Source organism: Sorex fumeus, unplaced genomic scaffold (genome assembly GCF_029834395.1).
Source record: "Sorex fumeus unplaced genomic scaffold, SorFum_2.1 ptg000002l, whole genome shotgun sequence".
Taxonomy (NCBI): domain Eukaryota; kingdom Metazoa; phylum Chordata; class Mammalia; order Eulipotyphla; family Soricidae; genus Sorex; species Sorex fumeus.
This window is the reverse complement of record NW_026606059.1, coordinates 80,067,831-80,092,500: the sequence shown is the minus strand read 5'-3', so window position 1 is coordinate 80,092,500 and position 24,670 is coordinate 80,067,831. Positions and strand designations below refer to the sequence as shown.

Genomic DNA, 24,670 nt, shown 5'->3' with positions numbered 1-24,670 from the left:
TGGGGCAATTATTCATCTAGTTGCATAATTTATAATGACAAACCTGTTGCTTCTCTTGTTCAAGGGCATTTGGGTTGCTGCCAGAGTTTGGTGTGTATGACAGTCTCCTGCAGGTTTTCCTTTGGGCAGATACCCAGGGATTGTTCTGTCATAGACATCTCTGTTGAACTTGGTTTTCATTTTGGTGCCACACCCAGCAGGTGCTCAGGGCTGTAACTCAAGCCCTGCACGATTGGAGTGGGCAAGCCTTCCACCTCTGAGTTTAATTGTGTTCTCAAATATTTGGTCCTTTGTATGCTATTGCAAATGGACTTGCTTTTGTATCTCTCTTTTCTGATTACTCCTTGCTAGTATACAGAAAGAAACAGTTGATTTTCTCCATTGATCACGTACTATGGACTTTTGCTTAATTTACTTATCGGTGGTTTTGTGCGCATGCACGTGTGTGTGTGTGTGTGTTTGTGATCTTTGGAAATGCTGCCAGTGGCCCCTTGAAATAGACAGTGACGAAGAATGGACTCAAGGAAAGAGAGGGTGAGAAGGGGAATTGAAAATGCTTCCCTCTCTGCTTGCTGCACCTCTGCCACCCATACTTGGGGAAGTGCCTGGCGTGGGTGAAGACTGGTTAAGTCAGCTTCAAGCACCTGTATTGCTCACATCCCGCCAGCCCCAAAGGCAGTCATCAAGCTGGAGTCCACTTACTCTACCTGGCGTGGGAGACGATCCCCGCCACCTGATTCCACAGGGAGCTGCAGGCTCAGGCTGGGTCAGGGAATGGCTCTTTGCAGGAGAGGAAAAGTCAGTCCACAACTTGGCACAGGCATCCTGGGTCTGTCGCCTTCCTTCATAGAAAAGAATTTCAGAAGAAGTTGGAATAGTGAAGCAACATCGTTTTAATTGGATGAAAAGCTACTTAGAAAGACATGAGGGGAGAGACAGAAAAGAATATGTCATCAACAGAGAACACGGACTTCTCCACAGTGGAACAATGTCTGGATGGCTTCTAGCAGGAGGTGATGTACAATCCCTCCAAATGATGTTTTTCTGGTGCTTTCCAGATACATAAAGGTCAGTATGTCATCCCAGGAAGGCCTTACACTGTGGACAGTCTTCTCAGAAGCTCCTAGATTCTTCCATAGCTTCTTTTCTGAGGGGTTCACCCTTCTCTGGGTCAGGCTTTGGATTCCTGCATCTAGGTGGCGCCTCAGTTTCACCTCTCCAAAGAGCCCAGGAATCATTTTTCAAAGGGAAGTGGTCTTCATGCCTTTGGGTTACTTCTTTTTTTTTTTTTCTGTAGGAGTACTGCTATTTATTCAGCCACTGATTAGCTGATTGAATTGGGCATGAATTCCACCTTACTTTTTTTTCATTTTTTATAATTTTATTTATTGAATCACCATGAGAGCAGTTACAAAGCTTTTGGGTTTAAGTCTCGGTCATACAATGAAACATCCATGCCTTCACCAGCGCCCATTCTCCACCAAAAACCCCAGTATACCCCCATCCCACACTCTCCCCCCTACCTGTGGGGCAGATGATTTCCACATTACTCTCTCTCTACTTTGATCACATTCAATATTTCGACACCGGACCCACCATTATTATTTGAGATTTTACCCCAACACTCAGATCTGCTGAAAAGGCAACAATAGACAATTTGTGTTCTATTGCTGGTTAAGAATAACATATGATGTCGCGTGGCTGCAGTAGTGGCTGTGGGATTTTGAAATTCCGAGATTTTAACACTTAAATCTGGAGGAATTTCTGCCAAAAGCCACTGAGTTTTGATATCTGCTCCTGAGTCTCTGGGATCATGGCCGTTGAGCAGCTTGATGAGGAGCCAGAGAGGCCGTTCGTGGGCGATGACTTGGGGTCTCATTGGGGTGGGGAGGACAGGCCCGGCTCCACCCCATCCCGTGAGGCCCAACAAGTTTCGTCAGTGCGGACCCAAGCCTGACTGTCCAATGGCCTCTGGAGGATGACGGCCACCGAGCCGCCAGAAGGAAACAGGCGGAGGGACAGCACCCTTTCCCCCCTGGGGTGGCCCGACGACAGTAACCTACTGTGGGGTCCGGACACATTTCTGCCAAAAGCCTCTGGGTTTCGAGATTTGTTTCTGAGTCTCTGGGATCAAGGCCGTTTAGCAGCTTGATGAGGAACCAGAGAGGTCATTCGTGGGCGATGACTTGGGGTCTCGTTGGGGTGGGGAGGACAAGCCCGGCTCCACCCCCATCCCGTGAGGCCCTGTGTGTCTTGTCACTGGGGGCCCAAATGTGACTATCCAGTGGCCTCAGAAGGATGGCAGCCACTGGGTCGCCAGGGGGAACAGGCCAAGGCACGAAACCTATTCCCACATGGGTTGGCCCAGCACCGGTAACCTACTGCAGGGACCAAACGCATTTCTGTCAAAAGCTGCTGGGTTTTGAGATTTGTTTCTGATTCTCTGGGATCATGGCCATTAAGCAGTTCAATCAGGAGCCAAAGAGGCCTTGCCTCCAATTATATAGCTGAGCCGGAGGTGGTTTGTGGTGTGTTTCCCACATACCTAACTTTTGGCCGTTTACTTTCTTGGTAAACTTTGCCCCAAGTTTTTGGGGTCTGGCCAAAGGCACTGCAACAATTTTGGGGTATCTGGAAGTCTGAAGGCACTATGAGGCTGTTGATGCACTCTCCTTACAGGTACAGATTGACCTGCTGGCAGCACCATACCCCCTTGGGTTACTTCTTTTAAGTCTTATTATTTTCCAATGTACACATTAGTGACTTTTACCTATCTTCCTCAAGAAATATCACAATCACAATCACGATCATCCTGTTGTTCATCGATTACCTCAAGCAGGCACCAGTAACGTCTCCTTCATCCTAGCCCTGAGATTTTAAAAAGTGCCATATTCAAGGCTCTTTCAGAGTTAGGAGAATGAGACCCATCATTGTTGCTGTTATTTGGCATATTGGGTACACCACGGGGAGTTTGCCAGACTCTGCAGTGTGGGCAGGTTACATTCGGTAGCCTGCCAGGTTGTCTAAAGAAAGAATGAAATAATAAGCTTCTAGGAGCTGGGTTTTATAGTCTCTGGATCTTGGCCGTTGATGGAAATATGTAGAAATTTTTTTGAAATACATATATTCAATATATACATATTGGATATATGGTGTGCATATATATGTGTATGTATGTGTGTATATACATATATGTGTATGTATGTGTGTGTATATACATATATGTGTATGTATGTGTGTGTATATATATATATATATATATCCCTAATACCAAAGACTTTATGTAATCTTATCCTCTATAAACAGATTGTTTTACTTCTTCCCAATACAGATCCGTTTCTTTTTCTTGCCTCATTGAAGAGGCTCTGCCTTCTTGTATGCTATTCAGGAGATGTTGTCAGAATGGCATACTCAGCCTATTCTTTTTTTTAAAAAAAATTCTTTTATTGAATCACTGTGGGATAGATCATTACAAAGCCATTCATGATTGGATTTAGTGTCCCAACACCCATCCCTTCACCAGTGTACATTTCTCAGCACCAGTGTCCCCAGGTTTCCTTCCATCACCCTACAACCCCCACCCCATGCCTGCCTCTATGGCAGGTGATTTTCTTCTCTCTCTCTCTCTCTCTCTCTCTCTCTCTCTCTGTCTGTGTCTGTCTCTTCTCTCTCTGTCTCTTTCTATCTCTCTGTCTCTGTCTCTCTCTCTGTCTCTCTCTTTCTCCTTTTGGGCATTGTGGTTTGCAATATTGATACTGAAATGTTATCAAGAATACCCCTTACCTACTATTAACCCTCAGACGCGGACTGTTCTTAATCTCCTGGGAAATCTGTCAGGATTTCAGCCTTGAGTATGATGGAACCTTGATTTCTTTTCCTTAAATATACTTTATCACATTGATTTATCATGTTGAAAACTTTCACCTTTGTTCCTTATTTCCTGCGGTTTTAAGAAAACACACAGAAAGGGACCTAGTCAAATGCTTCCTTGATTTGTTCCCTCAGTTCTCTTCATGCGGTGTGTTGCACTGATTTTCTTCTGCCCACCTCATTTCACAGTCTTGAAATGCATTCCACTTGGTCGTAGTGTGGGCACCTTTTTGGGTTTTGGGACACCACCCAGCAACTGTGGGGGGTGGGGCGGGTGGGATTGAACCGGTTCAGCTTCATGCAAGGCAAGTCCCTGTCCTCTCTAGTCCCGTGGATCCTGGGAATATGCAGTTGAATCTTTGTATTTTATTGATAATTCTTACCCCACCCCCACCCCCTCAATCCCTGTAGCCAGTACGGACTTCCCACCCATCGGCTCTTTTAAACTCTTCTGTGGGGGATTCTCTTGGTACTTCCCTCTTCCTGCTGCCTCCTTGTTCCCCCGGGCCTGCTGGTGCCCAGGGCAGTGGCTTCTCTGCATCATCTCCACTGGAGATTCTGCCTCTGATCAACCTTTCCCAGTCGGTAGTTCTGTCTCTTGGAGATCCCTTGGCAGAGCCAGATGACCCCACCCAGGCCCAGGCCTCCTCCAAGGTCAGCGCCCTTTGGTCTGTATTTATTTGCAGTCACCTTCTGAAGAGCATCTCTGGAATGTCCCATCAGTAGAGCAATCTGCAACAGGACTCTCAGGTTTTTCCTGTCTGTCCCGCCCTCTGCTCACCTTTGCAGAGACTGGGATAGTTATTTATTTCGGGACCCATTCAGCAGGTCACTGCGTTCACTGTGTTGTGGGTAAGATGACTTGAGTAAGGTGGGGAGCAAGGGAGGTGGCCTCTAAAAACCAGGGCTTCCTTCTCTCTGCTCGACACCCCTCGGTCACTGCACTTGGGGTGCGTCAGTCAGCCCCGCACTCACCCAGTGCCGAGGTTCATGTCCCGCCAGTCCCATGAGGCAGCCGTCAGTTGGGCTCAGTCTGTCGAGATGATCCCTGCCACCCTCTTCCCCCGGGAGTCGTAGGCTCAGGCTGGAGAGAGGAATTGTTCTTTGTAGGAAAGGAGAGTCAGTCCTAACCTCAGTACAAGTATTGCAGGTCCTCGATCTCTTGCTGAAAAGAATTCAAGAGGAGGAGACAGCCTGAAGGAAGGGATTCTTTACTGAGTGAAACTCGTTTAGAAGGACATGAGAAGAGAGGAAGAAAGAAGTCAAAGTTCAGGATCTCTCTCTGGCTTGAGAGAGAGAGAGAGAGAGAGAGAGAGAGAGAGAGAGAGAGAGAGAGAGAGAGAGAGAGAGAGAGAACAGAGAACAGAGAACAGAGGGTAGGGCATTTGTCTTGCACACAGCACACTGGAGTTCCATCCCTAGCATCCCATACGGTCCACCAGCACCGCCAGGAGTGATTTCTGAGTGCTGAGCCAGGAGGAACCCCGGAACACCAACCAAGTGTGACCCAAACAGCTAAAGCGAAAAACCAAAACAATACAGGCTTCCCCAGAAAGGGAAAATGCAAGCAAAAGTCCATAGCAGCAAGTGAGCAAGATATGTGTTCAGGCAAGAACACGGCTTGAAGAGCGCTCCCAAATAATTTGGGGAGGAGCTTTTATACAATTCCTCAAAAATCTGTTTTCCTAAAATTTTGCATATGTAAATCTTAATCTGGACTTTTGTTCTAGGAAAGCTTCATACCATTGATCTCAGAATCTCTTGAATTCTTCTGGAGCTTCTCCTTTTCTGAGGGGTCTACCCTTCTCTGGGACAGGCATTGGATTTCTTATTCTGGCTGGTGCCTCAGTTTCCCCACTCCAAAGAGCCCAGGATTTGTATTTCAAAGGAAGGTGTGGCTCTTCCCATCTTTGGGCTACTTTAGGGCTAAGCTATCTCTTCTTAGGTTTTACTATTTCCCTGATGTATGTCACAGAGGAGGCCCCTTCCTCTCTGCCCGCAACAGTTGCAGGTAACTTCCAGTTGTGTTGGATTGTGGCACTCTTGGGAGTGTGTTCCTTAGAGGCCTCCTGAGAGTGTCTGTGACTGCTGCATCCGTGTAGAGAGGAAGGTGATAGTGGGCCTGAGGGTTGATGACGACAGAGGGAACGTGCAGGGACAGCTCCGTGCTGGCGCATAGAGCCTCTCCTCTGCTCTTGCTGACTCAGCCCTGGGTGCCTTTCTATGCCGGGGGCAGGGGTGAGGTTTGAGAAGGAGAGGCTGGTGGAAGACTAGAGTCCTTGCACAGCGGTAGGGCGTTCGCCTTACAAGCGGCCAACATGGCTGATCCGAGTTCGATTCCTCCGCCCCTCTCGGAGAGCCCAGCAAGCTACCGAGAGTATTCGATATGCCAGACACAGTAACAACAAAGTCTCCAATGGAGACGTTACTGGGCCCACTAGAGCAAATCGACGATCAACGGGAGGGCCTTTACCTTTTTTACTGTGTCCACCCTGGGGCCCGGCTCACTTGGCTTGTCACCCACCACTGGGTGGTGTTCTGCTGCCCCCGAGAACGGTTAATTAGTATGTTCCCATCCACTGATTTTCATAGTTGTGGTTCTTCTCGTCTCCCAAACTTGTGATTCAAATTCTAGCTTGACCTCTCACGAAACAGGCTGGAAATTAGTCCATTAAAACTCCCACCGGGAGGTTGGGAGGGGGGGGAGATGGCCAAGGGCCAATGGGCATCTGGCATGAAGTCCCCGGCCCAGTCCTGCAGGGCAGTCTCTCCCGAGGTCTGCCTGGAGCTGGCACCCTCCTGGCCCCCTCTCCACCAGGGAAGTGAGAGCTGGGAGTAGCCTCCCAGCGCTACCAGCCTGATGTGGCCATAAAACCCTAACCCAGACAACCAGCAGACTCAGACAAGGGGTGGGAGATGGGGTGTGGTGGTTGGTCATGTGCCTTGCGCGTGCGGGGGGGCCCCCCGGGTGGATCGTTGGGCCCAGCAGGGCAAAATCAAACCCAACAGAAAAACACTCAGAATTGGTTAACAGAGAAAATGCGGGCGTCTCTTGTATTTGAGTGCTTCTTGATGGTATTTTGAAATGCATTTTGTGTTTGAATCAGAGAACTATGTAAACATTATTTTCATATAAGAGTCGATTATATGAAGAGTCGATTCAATTGTGAAGGCATTGACGAGCACCCTAAAACTTACCCTTGGAGACCAAAGGGGTGTCTCCATCCCTGAAAGGCGCTGTCAATGTAGGCTGTGCTTTTTAACCTGAAACCAGTTCTTCCAAAGGCACCTCACCCAGGGTGAGCTGAGGGGCACTGGGCTCTGAAACTTGTCTTAGTGAGGTGGGCCTCAGTGAGGGCAATGGGCAAGGAATAGATTCAGCTCTTGCATAGGCTAAGTGTGGGCTCTACCCATTGAGCTATCTTCCCGGCTCCAAGTATTACTTTGTGGGGGGCAGGGGGACTCACATCAGCTGTGCTCAGGACCTACTCCTGGCACAGTGCTCAGAGATCACTCCTGGCAGTGCTAGGGACCAAACCCAGTGTAAGGCAAGCTCCATACCCCTCAGAACTATCTATCTCTCTGACCCACAAATACTGGCTTTTTTTTTTCTTTTTTAAAGACTTCAACCTTAAAAACTAGATGCTGGCACCAGATCAATATCACAGCAGGTAGGGCATTTTCCTTGCAAACAGCTGACGCAGGTTTTATACCCAGCATCCCATTTAATCCCCCAAGCACTGCTAGGAGTAATTCCTGAGTGCAGAGCCAGGAGTAACCCCTGATGTCTGATGATAATGCCCCCCAAACAAACAAAGGAACAAACAAAACAATTGGGTGAGTTGGCCAGGGAGATGACACAGCACCAAATGACCCCCTGAACCCCACAGGGTGTGGCCCCCACCCCCCTGTCAGCCAAACAACCGGGGTGCCTTATTGTATGTGTCTTCTTGTAACTTAATTTAAACATGACTTTAAAAAATCAGGGCTGGAATTTGTTGTTGTCAGGTTTTATTTTATTTTTGGCGGGGTGGGGTTGCCACACTCAGCGGTGCTCAGGCTCTGTTCTCAGGGATCACTCCTGGAGGGACTTGGAGGACCATATGGGATGCCGGGGATAGGACCGGGTTGGGCACATGCCAGATGAATGCCCTATTGGCTGTGCTATGGCTCAGGCCCCTGATGCTGTCTTTCAACAGGAAAATCATTTTCTTCCAGGTCTTTTATCTTTTCATTTTTTAAAAATCTAATCAGAGTGAGCTACACAGTTTCAAAGTTGTTCAGGATTGGGTTTCAGTGTTACAACACTCAGTCACTTCACCAGTGTACGTTTCTCACCACCCAGGTCCCCAGTTCCCCTCCCTCCCAAGACCCCCAGATCCCCCAAGTCTTTAACAACCTGGTGCCCTGACAGAGGGTTTTCTGGCCTTAGTGAATCTCTAATTTTATTCCTAAGGAGGAGGAAGAGAGAGAAGAGGAGGAGAAGAGGGAGGGGGAGGATGGAGGAGAAGGGAGGGGGGAGGAGGTGGAGGAAGGGAAGGAGGAAGGAGAAGGGGGAAGGGCAGGAGGGGGAGGAGAGTGGAGGAGGGCAGGAGAGGGATGTAGGGAGGAGGAAAGGGGAAGGAGGAGGAGGAAAAGGGGAGGGGGAAGGGGTGAAGGGAGAAGGGGAGGAGGAGGAGGAGGCAGGGAAGGGGAAGGAAAGGAGGGAGGAAGGAGAAGGAGGAAGGGGAGGACGGAAGGAGGCGCAGGGGAGTGGAGAAGGGCAGGAGGGGACGTAGGGAGGAGGACGGGGGGCGGCGGGAGGGGGCCCGGGCCGGGCGGCGCGGTGCGGGGCGCTGCGTGCGGCGCCGCCCGGCCGGCCCGCTCCCGCCCGCGCCCCGCCCCGCCCGCGCCTCCCCGGGCTCACGGTCCCGCCCGGTCCGCAGAGGCGGCGCGGCCGGCCCGGACCATGGGCAACCTGCAGAAGCGGCCGGCGGGCCCGAGCGCGGGGGAGCGGCCCGGGGCGCGCGGGGCGCGGCGCAAGGAGGCGCGGGGCGGGCCGCAGAGCCGCGCGCCCCCCGCCCCCGGGCCGCCCCCGCCGGCCGCCCCCGCCGCCGACCCCGCGGCCCTCCGCGACCAGGGCAACGCGCTCTTCGCCAGCGGCCAGTTCTCCGAGGCGGCCGCCAGGTACGCGGCGGCGATCGCGCAGCTGGAGCCGGCAGGTAGGCGGGGGCGCACCCGGGGGTCCCCACCCGCCCCCCGGCCGCCCCGGCCGCGCCACCCGCCCGCCGTGCGCTGTGCTTGCAGGCGGCGGCGTCGCCGAGGAGCTGAGCACCCTGTACTCCAACCGGGCCGCGTGCCGCCTCAAGGAGGGCGACTGCAGGGGCTGCGTGCACGACTGCTGCAGGTAAAGCGCCCGCGACCCCGGCAGGCAGCGTGCGGGGACCGCCCGGGGCGGGCTGGGAATTTGCCGCCGACCTCCAAGGTCGGTCCCAAGGCGGGGTCCCTCGCTCCCGCTCCGCAGACAGCCAGCCCCGCCGACGGGCGAGAGGGTGCCACCGGACTTGGTGTGCGCCAGCACGGGCCCCCGTCTTAGCTGCAAGCCCGGCCCAACCGGCGCGCGGCCGCCCCCAGACTGGGGCGCCCTTGGCATAACTTCGTCCGAAGCGTTTGCTCCCCCTTCTCCCTCCCAGTTCAGACTCGGCAGACAGGCTGGTGAGTGGCAGGAGATGGGCTTTCAGATCAGGATAGCTCCCCGTTCCCGCCCTGCCCCTCCTTCTCCCCAAACAGGCTTTGTGGACCCCCTTGAACGTGCCTACCCCCATGCCCTGCGCACGTCTGCGTCCGTGCAACCTCTCCCGCCTGCTCTTGGGACTGACCCCACCCCCTCCCCTCCACTCTCCGAAGCCAGCGCTCACCTGCTTGAAAAGGGAACGCTCACATTTTTCATCAATACTGTCAGTTTCTCCAGCGGGGTAAACTCGCTAGATCTACGCCCTGTAATTTAAAAAGAAGACCTTGAGACTCTCGGCGTTTTTATTTTTAAAAATTTATTTATTTATTTATTTATTTATTTATTTATTTTTGCTTTTTGGGTCACACCCGGCATTGCACAGGGGTTACTCCTGGCTCTGCAACCAGGAGTTACTCCTGGCGGTGCTCAGGGGACCATAGGGGATGCTGGGAATCGACCCCGGTCGGCCGCGTGCAAGGCAGACACCCTACCCGGTGTGCTATCTCTCCAGCTCCGTCAGCGTTTTTATTTTTTTTAAAAAAATTTTGGTGGGGGGACGTGCCAACTTTATATATTAACACTTGAAACAAATTTAAGAGGTGGCGGGTGGGCGTTGGGCCACACCTGGCCATACGCAGGGCTTACTCCTGGCTCAGAGATCACTCGCTCGCGCGCGCATGTGTGTGTATGTGTGTGGGGGGTGGGAGGAGGGGTTCATGCCCGGTCGCCCACATGCAGGGCATGCTGTATCTCTCCGGTCCCTTGAAACAAATACTTATATTTACCTGGTCTCAGCCCAGAAGCTGGGCCTCGGATAATGTTGACTCATTCCTGCTCAGCGTTCCAGTTGTCAGGATTTTGCCAAGTCCAGATTGTAGCCTGGAATCTGCCCTAGTTGAAGTACTTCTCCTGTGAAAATTGGCAAGGCAGCACATTCAGGCTTCCCCTCCGCCTCCCTAAGGAAGAGCCATTTGTTAAGGCACTAGCACTGCGGGTGCCCAACCCATGGGCAGGTACCTGTGTGGGTACCAGGCTCTAGCTCTGCTGTCCCTTGTTAGTGCATGACCCCCCCCCCCTTCTTACCCTCCCCCCACCCCCGTCTGGCTTACTTGGTCCTCGGTGAGGTGGTCTAAAGTGGCAATGGCAGGTGTTTCCTGGTAGATTCCCTTGTATTTCAGTGCAGATCCAGGAAGAAGCCAGCGGTAGTGACCCTCTGTGGTGCAGCAGGGTATCTGTTGGCGGGGTAAGGGGGTTTTGCCCTGGGGAGGCCTGTGCAGGAGGTAGCTGGGCCGTGGGTTAGATCCCGAGCTCCAGGCCCGGGAATCCAGTCTTGTGAGTGGGTCCCAGCGGAAGGCTGAGGATGCTCTGACCCCGAATCGCTGTTCCTGGCATGGCCATGATGAGTGACTGGGCTCAGTGAAATGGGGTCATGTCTGATGGCCCTGCAGGACCCAGCTGCAATGGTCAACAGTAACGTGGATGGGATGTTGTGTGTGTGTGTGTGTGTGTGTGTGTGTGTGTGTGTTGGTCTGTTTGCTTTTGGGCCACACCCGAAAACCCTGATACTCTGGGGTGGGCTCTCACCAGACAGATCCTGTAACCCCCTTCTCAGCCCGGCCTCTGGGATCCTACAGTGTGTGTGTCCTGGCTAAAATTCACCGGGGACACAGACCTGTGTCCAGTGTCCCGAGTGCCCGATGGTGCTAGCCAGAGTCCTAAAGTGAAAAAGCCTGGGGGTGGCAGGGAGGTGAAATTGAAAACCAGGACCTCTGGGGACCTGGGATCTTGGGGGCACCCAGAACCTCTGGGACCTTCTGTTGGACCGGGGAGAGCAACTCTTCTGCTCTGGAGGAGGTTGATTGCAGTTTAGCCTCTCACCTCCCAGGACTGCTCGAAGCCCCCCCAAGATATTACCCCAGGGCCTCCTGGGGGTGGGGGTGCTGGGGTTATGCGAGGGGGTAGGGGCACTGTGGCACAGTTCCGTGTTTCAGGAAAGACAGGAAAACAGCTCATGGTGCCTGCACAGAAGTTTAAACCTTTTTAGGTTCCAAAAGTTTCGAACCATTGTTGGAGAAGTTACTTTTTGGTCTCATAATTAATTGCTTATTGTGAAACAGTAAAAAACAAGCTTAAATGTTACTTCTCCTGTCTGTCAGAAAACCTTTTTGGGCAGTCTAAACCCTAAAGTTGAGTTTTGTTATTTTTTTATTTTTATTTTTTGTTATTTCTAGATTGGGATCAGTTTGAGCTCCAGAATTACTCTTGGCTCCGTGCTCAGGAATCCTTCCTGGCTCCGTGCTCAGGCATCACTCCTGGGTCTGTGCTCCGGGATCACTCCTGGCTATGTGCTCAGGGTCAGTCACAGCTCTGTGTTCAGGGATTACTCCTGGATCTGTGCTCAGGGATCACTCCTGGGTCTGTGCTCAGGGATCACTCCTGGCAGTGCTCAGGCCAACATATGCGGTGCCAGGATCCCACTGCATCAGCGGTGTGCAATGCAGATGCCTTAGATCCTGGGTTATCTTTCTGCCCCTGGTGTTTAATTATTCTTTAAATAACCCTTACTGGTTACAAGAGCAATCCATACAGAGAAACCGTGTTAGATCCCAGTGCAGCACAGAAGGAGATCATTAAACCACCCACAGTCCTGACACCTTGTAGAGAAAAATTGGTCATTTTCAGAGAAACAAGACAAATTGGGTTTAAGGGAATTTTTAGGCAAGCACATGTGGTACAGAGTTTGGAGCCACGGCCCAGGGCCCTGGAGTATGACAGGCGGGAGACACGGAGCCAGCCGGTGACTCAGAGTCACTTTATTGTGTGTGGGGGCAGTCTGGGGGTGTCTGTGGGTCTATTGTGTGGGGAGTGTGTGTGGTGTACATGTGGTAGGTGTGGGATGCAGTCACTGTGTGGGGTGTGTGTAGTGTATGTTTGGTTACTGTGTGTGGGGGTATGTGTGGTATTGTGTGTGTTTGTGTGTGTGAATTCTGGGGGATATGTGTGGTTGTGTGAGCTGTGGTCATTGTGTGGTGTGTGTAGTATTTTTGTGGTTACTGTGGTATGTATGTGTGTGTGTGTGTGTGAGAGAGAGAGAGAGAGAGAGAGAGAAAGAGACAGAGAGAGTGTGGTGTATGTGTGCTATATGTGTGGTGTCTTTGGAGTGTATGTGGTTCCTATGAGGGGAGTTTGTGGTGTTTGTGTGGCTTGTGTGTAGCCTGTGTGTATGTGGAGTATGTGTGGTATAGGGTTTGTGTGATATAATGTGTGTAGTGGGGTGTCTTGCCCTCCATCCATCCGTCCTGAAGGCTTGTTCCAGAGGTGTTTGTGAGGGACCGGGGGCCCCCAGTTGGGTGGGGCCTGTGGCAGGCAGAGGCCTTCCCTTCCCGGGGCCTCGGTCACTAAGGATCAGCTGTCCGTGGCAGGGTGGGCTGTCCCGTGACTCACCCTGTGACCAGTAGGGCGGGCTGCTGGGCAGCTGAGGGGGGCCTGAGGGTCCCGCAGGTTGCTGGGCTCTGTGGGGATTGGAACTGGTGGAAGGTGGCTGAGGTGAGTGAAGCCCTGGGCTCGGTCAGGGTCAAGGTCGGGGGGAGCGCTGGAGGCCGAGCTCAGGGGGGGAGCTCCTTAGAGGGGCCCCAGGGGTCCAGTCACTGTCATCATCGGCCCTGCCGTCTCTGGGTGCTTTACTCCTGAGCAGGGCGCAGCAGACAGTGAAGGACTCTGCTGTTGCTTGAGCCCCAGGAGCTGAGCTGGGAGACCAGCCCCCTTGTGCTGCGGAGGTCTCCAGGGAGTGAGGTGTGGCCCCAGCTCCCACCCCACCCCCTCAAAAGAGTAGCAGGCAGAAGTCACTGGCAGAGTCGCTGGCACTTGCCCTGCAAACCCACGGGACAACCCCGGATCCCGTTTCTGAGCTGGCTTGGAAAACAGAAAGCCACGAGAGGCAGCCCTTCGCTGTAATCCCTCGGGAACAGCATCTGTGCAAGGGCCGCTCGCTGGTGCCACCCTGGTCTGGGTGGTGCAGTGGTGACGGGTCAGGCCTAGCAGGGGTGCCTGGGTGCCGGTTAGTCAAGGAGGGAGCTTCCCCTGCCTTTCTGGGCTTTCCAGGCGCCCCATGAAGTAGCAGGTCAGCGTGGGTGTGAGCGTCCGTCCAGGACAGGTCAGAGAGCATTGTTCCAGGGGCAGAACCCAGCTTTGATTCCAGGGTGGCACCGGGGACCCTCAGCACTGCGTCCTTGGGCCCTTGTGCTAAAATCTCAGTGGGACCCCCAACCTCCTGAGCACTGCTTGGAAGAGCCCAGTGTCCCCCCCCCCCCCCCAAAGAAGTAGTTTTCCAAGGCTGGGAAGATGGCTAGCTCCGAGGGCCAGAGTGTGTCCTACCTGCCGGAGACCCTGAGTTCTGCCCCTCACCCCATGGTGCCCCGTGAGCATCCCTTGTGGCCCTGGTGGCCTCAGGCTGTGCCAGGCCCCAGTTGCAGCCAGTCGTGAACCCCAGCACTGAACCCCTGCCAGACCCCTCGCCACCAGACCTCCTTTCAGTAGTATAATTTCCTGGTTTAGGGTATTTCTATTTTAGTTTAGAGTATAGTTTAGGCGGGCAGGGGGCGCACCCGGTGATGCACAGGGCTTCCTCCTGCCGCTGCACCCAGGAATCACTCCTGGTGGTACTCAGGGGTGCTGGGGGTCAAACTTAGGTCGGCCGCATGCAAGTCAAGCACCCTCCCCGCTGTGCTGTCGCTCCAGCCCCACAGTAGCACCGTTTTCTATGTTGTAATTTCAGTTATTTTTTTTTCCCCACTCAGGGCTCTGGAACTTCGTCCCTTCTCTGTGAAACCTCTGCTCCGGCGCGCGCTGGCTTACGAGGCATTGGAGCAGTACAGGGACGCATACGTGGATTATAAAACCGTTTTACAGGTGGACTGTGGAATCCAGACGGCCAGCGACAGTGTTAACAGGTGCCAGCAGGTCCTCCGCAGCCGGGCCAACGGGAGACAGAGTCTCATGGCCGAAACAGGGATCCCACTCCTCGCTCCCCGACTCCTCCGGTCACTTCCCTCTGTCCTCATTTCCTTTGAATTTTTTTTTTAAGTGTTTGGCCCACACCCAGCAGTGCTCAGGGGCTACTCCTGGCGGTGGTCAGGAAACCACTCCGGGAACCGAGCCTGGGTTGGCCGTCTACAAGGCCAGCGTCCTCCCCACCACGCTGCCTCCCAGCCCGCTGCACCGTTTCTAACGTCACAGATTCGCCATTGCCCCCCACTCTCTTACACGTGCTTCCTGGCGCAGGTCATACCTTTCCAGGAAGATTTTCTCTTTCTTCCTTTTTCACTTTCTTTTGAAAATGGCCCTGCTGCTCAGAGTGCAGGGTCCCCTTCCCGCCTCTGTAAACCTCAGCGTGTGTGGGAAGGGGTCGGGGCGGGGCTGGGAGATGGAGACGGAGTATAGGAAGGTCCAGGAATGTCCCTGCAAAGGCCCGGGGGTACACGATGGCCTCCCCCCTCCCCCTACTCTACACTCCCCCGTCCCCAGGGCTTGGGGCTTGCAAATAGTCATCACCCTCCTCTGTTCACCTCTGCCCAGGGTGCCTGGCAGCTCCTACCCTTTGGGGAGGCTGCGAGGTCTTTGGGGGGACTCTGTCGCCAGAAGTGAACCCTTGCTTTGATGAGAAACTGCACGCCGCGGGAAGAGGGGCCCCATGTGCTTTCGAGCTGAGCAGTTGTCCCCCTGAGGGAGAGGGGGTGGGGGTTGGCATTGCCAGTGTCCCCAAGTGGCTTCCAGGGCACAGTGTGGGGAGAATGGGTATCTTTAGCCGTGCATGTGCTCCCCGGCACTACTTGTCTGGAGTGGAAGATTTTTGAAGGTTTGTCCTCCGTCGCAGAACCCCGCCACTGTCCACAGTGTGTGGGGAGAGATGGAGGGGGGCATCCTGGAGCCCCCAGGGCACAGCACTGAGGAGGACCTTTGCCTAGGACTGACAGTGCCCTGTGGTCACAGGGGCCCTGGTTGGGCCTGCTGGAGCGAGTGGCCTGTGCTCCAGGGCTGGCTGCATTCGGGGATGGCACCGTCACCCTGGCATTGTCTAGGCTGTTTTTCCAGCTGCTTTTCACTAAGGGGCAGCATAGGTTGGGCCACCCTGGCAGGGTTCGGGGTTTCCTCCGTGCTCAGGGATCACTCCCGGTGGTGCTCCAGGGGACCATGTGGGGTGTCGGGTGTGGAACCTGGGTTGACTGTGTTGGCCCAAAGCAGTGGTGCCTTCCCCATTGTGCTGTCGCTCCGGCCCCTAAACCAGCTCTCCAGATACTGGGTACATGGACACGAGTCATCCGAGAATGTAGGGTTTCTTGGCCAGTCAAGGCTTTTGCAGACTGCCTCTTCATGAGATCTCCAGAGAGAGAAAGAACACATCAGTGACCAGTCAGGTGCTTGTTTTCTTCACAGAATAACGAAAATTTTGATCGATCTGGACGGCTCGGGCTGGCGGGAGAAGCTGTCACCCATTCCCGTGGTGCCCACGTCGGCCCAGCTACGGGCCTGGCAGCCCGTCCCAGCGCCTTCCCTGGACCAGGCTGCAAAGTCCCACAGCGCCCCAGGTGAGTCACCCACCTGAGTCTGCCCCTCTCCAGGGTGATCTGATTCTGGAGGGTCATCCACTGCCCAGCAGGGCCGCCGGGAACTTGGGTGCAGCTCTGGACTATGTGATGTCTCATTTGTCCCCAGTTCCAGAGTCTGCTGTTTTTGGGTTTTTTTTTTCTTTTTGGGTCACACCCGGTGATGCTCAGGGGTTACTCCTGGCTCTGCACTCAGGAATCACTCCTACTGGTGCTCCGGGGACCATATGGGATGTTGGGAATCGAACCTGGGTCAGTCGCATGAAAGGTAATCACCCTCTCCTGTACTATCACTCCAGTCCCTCCAGAGTCTTCTGAAGTTGCCTCCTGCCCTTTAGTGTCCCACGGTTCCCGGTGCCAGGGGCGAGTGGGAAGAAGACTTCGAGACTTGGTTTTCAGGAACAGAGGGGTATCTGATTGGGTGCACCTTCAGCCCGGCCTCAGCGCCCAGGAAGGTTGATGTAGCTAGTGAGGCCTTGAAGAGCAAGAGAGATTTAGCACAGAGGTGCTCTCTCTCTCTCTCTCTCTCTCTCTCTCTCTCTCTCTCTCTCTGTATCTCTATCTCTCTCTGACTGTCTCTCTCTCTCTCTCTCATAAGTATCCGGCTTCTTATAGCTTCTATCTCATTTTGGTTGGGGATCACATCCGGTGGTGCTGAAGGCTCACTCCTTAACCACTCCTTACCCCCAGGATTGCTGGGAGGTGCTCCTGGGGCCTCTACAGTGCTGGAGAACTGGATTTCGCTGCATAGGAGGCAAGAATCTTAGCAAGTCCTGCCTCTTGTCTGCCCGATCTGGTCTACTTTGAAGCATGTAGAAGGGCTCTTGCTCCAGCTTAGCTCTCTGCAGGGGTCCCTGAATGAGCTCTGGAGTTCCTGAGAATTTCTGAAGACAAGGTGTCTTATCCTTGAAAGAATCACAGAGACCCTCTGCAGGGGGTTGAGTGGTTGCACAGCGGGGATGGTGCCTGCCTTGCTCACGGCCAGCCTGGCCAGGTTGAATCCCCAGTATTCCTTATTGGGGGGGGGGGGAGAGACAGAAAGAGAGAGAGAGACAGAGAATGAGAGAGAAGAGAGAGAAGAAAGAGCAAGGGGAGAGAGAGAGGAAAGAGAAGAGAGAAAGGAGAGAGAAAGAAGAGAGAGAATGTGAAGAGAAGAGAAAGAAGAGAGAGAGATGAGAGAGAAAGAGGAGAGAGAGAGAGAGAGAGAGAGAAGAGAGGAGAGGGACCGGAGCAACAGCACAGTGGTAGAGCGTTTGCCTTGCACACAGCCGACCCAAGTTCAATCCCCAGCATCCCATATGGCCCCCCTGAGCACCGCCAGGAGTAATTCCTGAGTGCAGAGCCAGGAGTAAGCCCTGAGCATTGCTGAATGTGACCCAAAAAACAAAGAAAAAAAAAAGAAAAAGAAGAGAGGAGAGACAGACAGACAGACAGACTTCTCACTGTAGATCAACCCAGCTGGAGGTTCACTGTGAGTCCTCACTTGCAGTGCTGGGGATCACCCAGGTTTTGTGGGCAGCTGAATTGAACCAGAGCTGGCTACAGGTGATGCCAGCCCCTCATTCCGTCCCATCTCTCCAGTCCCTACCCACCCACCCAGGACCCAAGCATGGACTCAGTCAGGATCATTGTTCTTTGTTCTCATAGTTACTGAAATGCCTGTAAAGGCCACACAGGGGGCTGGGGTGGCAAATCACAAGCCTATCAGCAGCCCTTCCTGTCCTATGTTTAAGGAAAGTTCCCCCTCCCATTCTGAAAAAGGAAATTCCTCTGTAATAATTCTCTTTTAGGGTTTATGTACTCAGATTCAGGGGGCCATCATTTGATCCCATTTTGTAAGATCTTATAAAACAGGAAACATGAGGAAGAAAATATTTTGACTCTGATTTGAAATAAAAGACGAGGGCTGAAGAGAGAATATAGGGTTATAGCAGTGAAAAAAGGATGAAAAAATTAGTTCTTGGGGCCAAAGAGATAGCAGAGTGGGTAGAGCACTTACCTTACACGCGGCCAACCTGGGTTTGATACCCTGCACCCAATATGGTTCCCAAACTCTGCCAGGAGTGATCCTGAGCACAGAGCCAGGAGTAAGTCCTGAGCACCACTGGATGTAGGCTACCAAATGAAAACAAACAAAAAACTACTTCTTTCATACCATTTGTTCCAAGGGACACATATGGTTGGTGTTTGCATTCTTTGTTTATTGTACAGCTTCAGCATAACTATCAGAAAGTTTTGAAACTGTAGAAGTTTGACATATATTTAAAACTTCAAGAAATGGACATTTGGGCCCAGAGAGACAATACATAGGTACAGTGCTTTACTGCGTACGTGGCTGGCCCTGGTTTGATGCCCGGCACTGTACGAGTCTGGGCTTGCTGGAAGCAGACCCCCAACACCACCAGATGTGGCTTCTGGTTGTTTTTGCCAATCACTCCGCAGGGTGGAGCACGTGCAGAGATCTCAGGCTTTTCATTTCTGTACTCAGCGTGCTAGACGTTGGTTGCAAGTGATAGGACACGTGTCCACTTAAGCCCTGGAGCATGTTTTCACGCGCCCAGAAGGCTTTGAGCAGGTTTTGAATTCAGCCATTGCTCCCAGGTGCGGCTCTGCCGGATCTGGGAGTAGAGCACGGTCGGTCCTTGCCCGCAGTTGGCGGCTTCTGTTGCATTGATTGAAGGCCCCCTGCCTTGTTTTCCCTGGAGTGCAGAATAGAATGCAGGACCCCACCCAGAGGTGGGGCATATCTTCTTTGCCCAATGGCCTCCTGGGCCCACCCCGGCCTTTTGACCCTTTCAGTCTGTGAGTTTCACTGGAGTCACATGACCTCTCTTGTTTTTGTGTTTTGGGAGTTCCACTCTGCTGTGCTCAGGGATCTAACCCAGGTCAGTCACAAGTAAGACGTGGGTTTTCCCCACTGTACTGTCGGAGTTCAGGGCTTACTCCCAGCTCTGTGCTCAGGGGTCACTCATGGCAGTGCTTCGGGGGTCGGGGGGGTCATATGTAGTTCTGGGATTTGAATCAGGGTCGGCAGCCTACCCACTGTACCATTTTCTGCCTTGCTTCCTAGTAGGATAAAGCCCCTCATCGCCCCCACCCCCAACCATCAGAATGCAATTCATTGGCTCTCAGCCCTGATAAATTCCACAGAGGCCTTGAGTGTGCAGATGAGAAATGCGAGGGACTGAACCCCAAATGTGAGGCTCCGTTGGGGTTCTCTTTACCCAACCTGCAGGAGTGCAGAGTGGAGGGGGTGTGATGTTTCTAAGTTTCCTTGGTCGCTGGACCTGTATCTGCTGCCAACTCTACTTGTATGCTTAATTGGGGGCCACACCCTGCCACATTAGCTTCTGGCTCTGCACTCAGGGATCACTTTTGGTGGAGCTGGGGGACCATGTACAGTGCCAGAGAACAAATCAGGGCTGGCCGTGATTTGGAAGCAAGCAAGCAAGGCACCGCCGCCAAGTTTTTTTTTCCTTTTTATAGATTTGTTTATTGAATCATCGTGAGAACAGTTACAAAGCTTTCGGGTTTAAGTCTCAGTCATACAATGATGAAACATCTGTCCCTTAACCAGTGCCCATTTTCCACCACCAAAACCCCCAGTATATGCCCCCATCCCACACCCTCTCCCTACCTGTAGGGCAGATGATTTCCACATTACTCTCTCTCTACTTTGATTTCATTCATTATTTTGACCCCAGACCCACCATTATTATTTGGGATTTTACCCCAACACTCAGAAAATCTCCAATGGAGACGTTACTGGGCCTGCTCGAGCAAATCGATGAACAACGGGAGGGCTGAAAAGGCAACAGGAGACAACTTTTTTTCTACTGCTGATTATTAATTGTAAAATCTTATCACACCGAAGGTTGTGTGTTCACGGGCTCACTGGATGGCTCTTTCTCACCACCTGCGTTCGGTGCTCTTGCGACCTGTGTGTGCTTGGATCAGGACGACTGTTCTTTCTCTCAAGCTTGAGCCCCTCTCGCTCTGACTCTCTCTTCCGCAAGCTTATAGTCTTAGTTTATATAGCAATCACATAAGGGATGACATAAAGGTGGGTTGAATATTGACAAATTAACAAAGAGAGGTAAGACCACTCCAGGAGATTAAGGATAAAATCTCATCTAAAGAGATTACTCCAGGGGGCTGGAGCAATAGCACAGCGGGTAGGGCGTTTGCCTTGCACGCAGCCAACATGGCCGACACAGGTTCGATTCCCAGCACCCCATATGGTCCCCTGAGCACCGCCAGGAGCAATTCCTGAGTGCATGAGCCAGGAGTAACCCCTGAGCATCGCTGGGTGTGACCCGAAAAGCAAAAAAAAAAATAAATAAAGTTTTCAAAGTTTAAAAAAAAAAAAAAAAGAGATTACTCCAGATTACTAGGAGATCCTCTCAAGGGTGGGATCCCAACAAAGGTGTGTTCTTCCCTCAGTTAGTAATCTACTTAAATAGTTGTAATAAATCTACTTCTAATATTTCTAGCAATGTCATTCTGTATGAGCACAGTAAGAGATATAAACTTAGTTTGGTTCTTCCTGAGAACATCTCACTATACATTCCGCAGTTCTCAGGCCAGGTTAATCTTCCTAGCTCCAGCAGGGTCCTAGTCTCGTCGTTACTTACTTTTGGATCATGACAGCATTTGTCCATGATCATGCCCTCAACTTATAGTTGAGTATCATGGCGCTTTAACCTGGCCCATTTCGATGCCAGGGTAGCTCACCGCTTGCCCTGTGTCCATTCAGTCCCTCGTCGGGACCCTGCTTTTGGGGTGCTAGGAACTAAGGGCAACTGAGTCAAGAAATCAGATGCCCAGGAGTAAATATTATTCGGAGTCAATCAGCTCCCAAGTTACAAAGCATAATATTAACTGTCTTCCTGTGTCCATACAGAAAGGACATTGCTTACAATACAAGTTCAGTGTCCTTAGATGGGTGTGACCCGATAAACCTAAGCTACCTGAGGAAGGACAAAACAGTGTTATCCTACAATTAATAACATATGATGTTGTGTGGCCACAGTAGTGGCTGCATGGTTTTGGAATTCTGAAATTTTAACAATTAAATCTGGAGGGATTTCTGCCGAAAACTGCTGGGTTCTGAGATTTGCTCCTGAGTCTCTGGGATCATGGCCGTTAAGCAGCTTGATCAGGTGCCAGAGAGGCTGTTCGTGGGCGGCGACTTGGGGTCTCATTGGGGTGGGGAGGAAAGGGCTGGCTCCACCCCAGTCCCGTGAGGCCCCACATATCTCGTCACTGCGGGCCCAAACCTGACTCTCCAATGGTCTCTGGAGGATGGTGGCCACTGAGCTGCCAAGAGAGAGCAGGTGGAGGGACAGCACCCTTTCCCCCCTGGGGTGGCCCGGTGCCGGTAACCTCCGGGGACCAGACACATTTTTGCCAAAAGCCACTGGGTTCCGAGATTTGTTTCCGAGTCTCTGGAATCATGGCTATTAAGGAGTTTGATCAGGGAGAGGAAGCCTTGCCTCCAGTTACATAGCTGAGCCGGAGGTTGTTTGTGGGTGTGTCTCCCACATACCTAACTTTTGACTGTTTACTTTCTTGGTAAGCTTGGCCCCAAGTTTTTGGGGTCTAGCCAAAGGCACAGCAGCAATTTTTGGGTATCTAGAAGTCTGAAGGCACCATCAGGTTGCTGAAGCACCCACCTCACAGGTACAGATTGACCTGCTGGTGGCACCATCCCCCACTCACTGCCAACTTTAAAGGGTGGTTGGGGGCTGGAGCAATGGTATAGCAGGGAGGGCACTTAGCTTACTGTATGGTTGATACCCAGGACCCCATAGGGTCCCCCGAGCCCACCTGGAGTGATCCCTGAGCATAGAGAGAGCCAGGAGTCAGCTCTGAGCACTGTAGGATGCGACCCAAAAACCAATAATAAATAAAGGGTGATTTGTTTCACAAGAGATGTTGAACAAACATTGAATATTTGTCTCCTGGGAGCACAGGTATGGTTACATAATCACTGGTTTCCCATTTTCTCATTTGGAAGTGATATTGTCCAGAGAGTGGTGTTGTCATCTTTATGACGGCCTTATCTCTTCACGTGTGCACAAAGTTCTGTTCCTTTTAGACTTTAGCTCTGTGCGTTGTGTGGTCAAGTTAATTTGTAATGGAAGAGTTCCTTACAGAAGTAATCACGATGGTATAGGTGCTGATGCGAAGGCTGCTTCTCACGAATCATCATCATCATCGTTATTATTTTGCTTCACAGATGAAAAACTATTTAAGACCCTTAAGGAGGAAGGAAATCAGTGTGTAAAGGAGAAAAACTATACCGATGCCATCAGCAAGTACAGTGCCTGCTTAAAGATCAACAACAAAGAATGTGCCATTTATACAAATAGGCAAGTTTATTTCTATGTTCATTCACATTTTAGACAAAAATGCAGATTCATTCATTGCTTATACCCACCTCCTCTCAACCCCCAGTTACCGTGTAGCAGGTCGTCCAAAGTCTCTTTCCCGCAGGACCCCAGACCCAGTCTAGAGCTCTGGAGAGACTGGAAATTGTGCTGGGATGGGGTGCGAGTGGGAGCAGAAGGCCAGAGGGTGAATTTCTTGTGTTCCCTGCAGGCTTCCCATGTCCATGTCCACCTGGGCTCACTGCCACTGACTCATAGCAGGGACAGGTGGCTGGAGCGATTTGATTTGTCAGATGATACATTTCCTTTGATTTTTATTTTATTTTTTTAAAGGATTTTATTTACTTATTTATTTTTGGCTTTTGGGCCACACCTGGTGATGCTCAGTGTCCCAGCACTCAGGAATTTCTCCTAGGGACAATAGGGGATGCTGGGGATAGAACCCAGGGAGGCTACTTGCAAGGCAAACGCCCTACCCACTGTACTATCTCTCCAGCCCTGTGTTTCCTTTTAAAAATGGAGTCTTACTGAGGAAGCTTTTTTTGTTTTTTGCTGTTTGGGCCAGACCAGGCAATGCTCAGGGGTTACTCCTGGCTCTGCACTCAGGAATTACTCCTGGAAGTGCTCTGGGGACCATATGGGATGCCAGGGATCGAACCTGGGTTGGCTGCGTGCAAGCAAGGGCCCTGCCCACTGTACTATTGCTCCAGCCTCATGCACTCAGGGATCACTCCTGGCAGTGCTCAGGGGTTACTTCTGGCTCTATTCTTGGGAATTATTCCAGTCATGCAAGGCAAGAACCCTACCCACTGTACTATCTCTCTGTCCTCTCACTCTGTGTCGTTTGATTGGTGAGTTCAGGCACTGACACTGTAGCACTGTCCTCCCGTTGTTCATGGATTTGCTCGAGCGGGCCCATTAACGTCTCCGTTGTGAGACTTGTTGTTACTGTGTTTGGCATATTGAATACGTCACGGGGAGCTTGCCAGGCTTTGCCGTGTGGGCGAGATATTCTTTGTAGCTTGCCGGGCTCTCTGAGAGGGGCAGAGGAGGAATCAAACTCAGGTTGGCCAAGTTCGCCGTGTGCAAGGCAAATGCCCTACCGCTGTGGTATCGCTCCAGCCCAGGCCACTGACAGGAAACTTAATTGGTAGCCAAGTGTTTATAGAAGGTTTTCCTGGGTGTGATTATACTTTGCCTCTGTTCTTCTGTTCTCATTCTCTTTCTCCTTGTGTATCAAGATCCATCTCTCATGTAATTTTTTTTATCGAATCACCGTGAGATACAGTTACAAGCCTTCATGTTTGAGTTATAATCATACAATAATCAAACACCCATCCCTCCACCAGTGCACATTCCCCACCACCCATCTCCCCAGTATCCCCCACACACATCCCACCCCTCCACCTACCTCTATGGCAGACACTTTCCCCCATACTCTCTCTCTGCTTTTGGGCATTATGGTTTGCAATACAGATACTGAGAGGCCATCACGTTCGGTTCTTTATCTACTTTCAGCACACATCTCCCATCCCAAATGATCCCTCCAACAATCATTGACTTAGTGATCCCTTCTCTATCCCAGCTGCCTTCTCCCTCAGCTCATGATGCAGGCTTCCAACTATCTCATGTAGTATTTGGCCTCCAGGGTCATCAGATGAATTCTTTTTTTAATTTGGAATTTTGTCCCCCTCATTTTTTTTTTATTATTGCGGTACCATGCTTTGAATACTATCAGTGATACTTTTCATAAGTGCATCATTCCAACAAAGTTTTATTGGTTTTGTTTTATTTTTGGGGGGTGGTGAGCACACCCCGTGGTGCTCAGGACTTAGTCCTAGCTCAGTGCTCAGGGATCACTCCTGGCATTGCTTGAGGGACCACAGGTGCTCTCGGAGATCAGGTCCAGGTCGGGCATGTGCAGGACAAGTGTCCTGCTTGCTGCACTGTCGCTATTTTCTCTCCTTCTCTCCTTATCTGTACTGGTTGCTGGTGGCCCCGCTACTTTCCCTGCAGTCCACGGTGCTCATTTTTCTGGGTTTCTGAAGTGTTGGCTCCCTCCTTTGCTCTTACTCTTTCCAACTGCACGAGCC

The 24,670-nt window shown here is 51.9% G+C and overlaps 1 protein-coding gene across 1 annotated transcript in view; it reads left to right on the top strand.

Annotated features, from left to right (window-relative positions):
* The window catches only part of SPAG1 (sperm associated antigen 1), a 52,551-nt gene that overhangs the window by 21,128 nt on the left and 6,753 nt on the right, over positions 1-24,670 (top strand). The window contains exons 10-16 of the mRNA XM_056110741.1: positions 5,736-5,743; positions 8,777-9,071; positions 9,157-9,256; positions 14,380-14,532; positions 16,016-16,150; positions 17,924-17,949; positions 22,421-22,559. Of these exons, the coding sequence (XP_055966716.1) occupies positions 5,736-5,743; positions 8,777-9,071; positions 9,157-9,256; positions 14,380-14,532; positions 16,016-16,150; positions 17,924-17,949; positions 22,421-22,559 (856 nt within the window). The remainder of the gene's footprint in view (positions 1-5,735; positions 5,744-8,776; positions 9,072-9,156; positions 9,257-14,379; positions 14,533-16,015; positions 16,151-17,923; positions 17,950-22,420; positions 22,560-24,670) is intronic.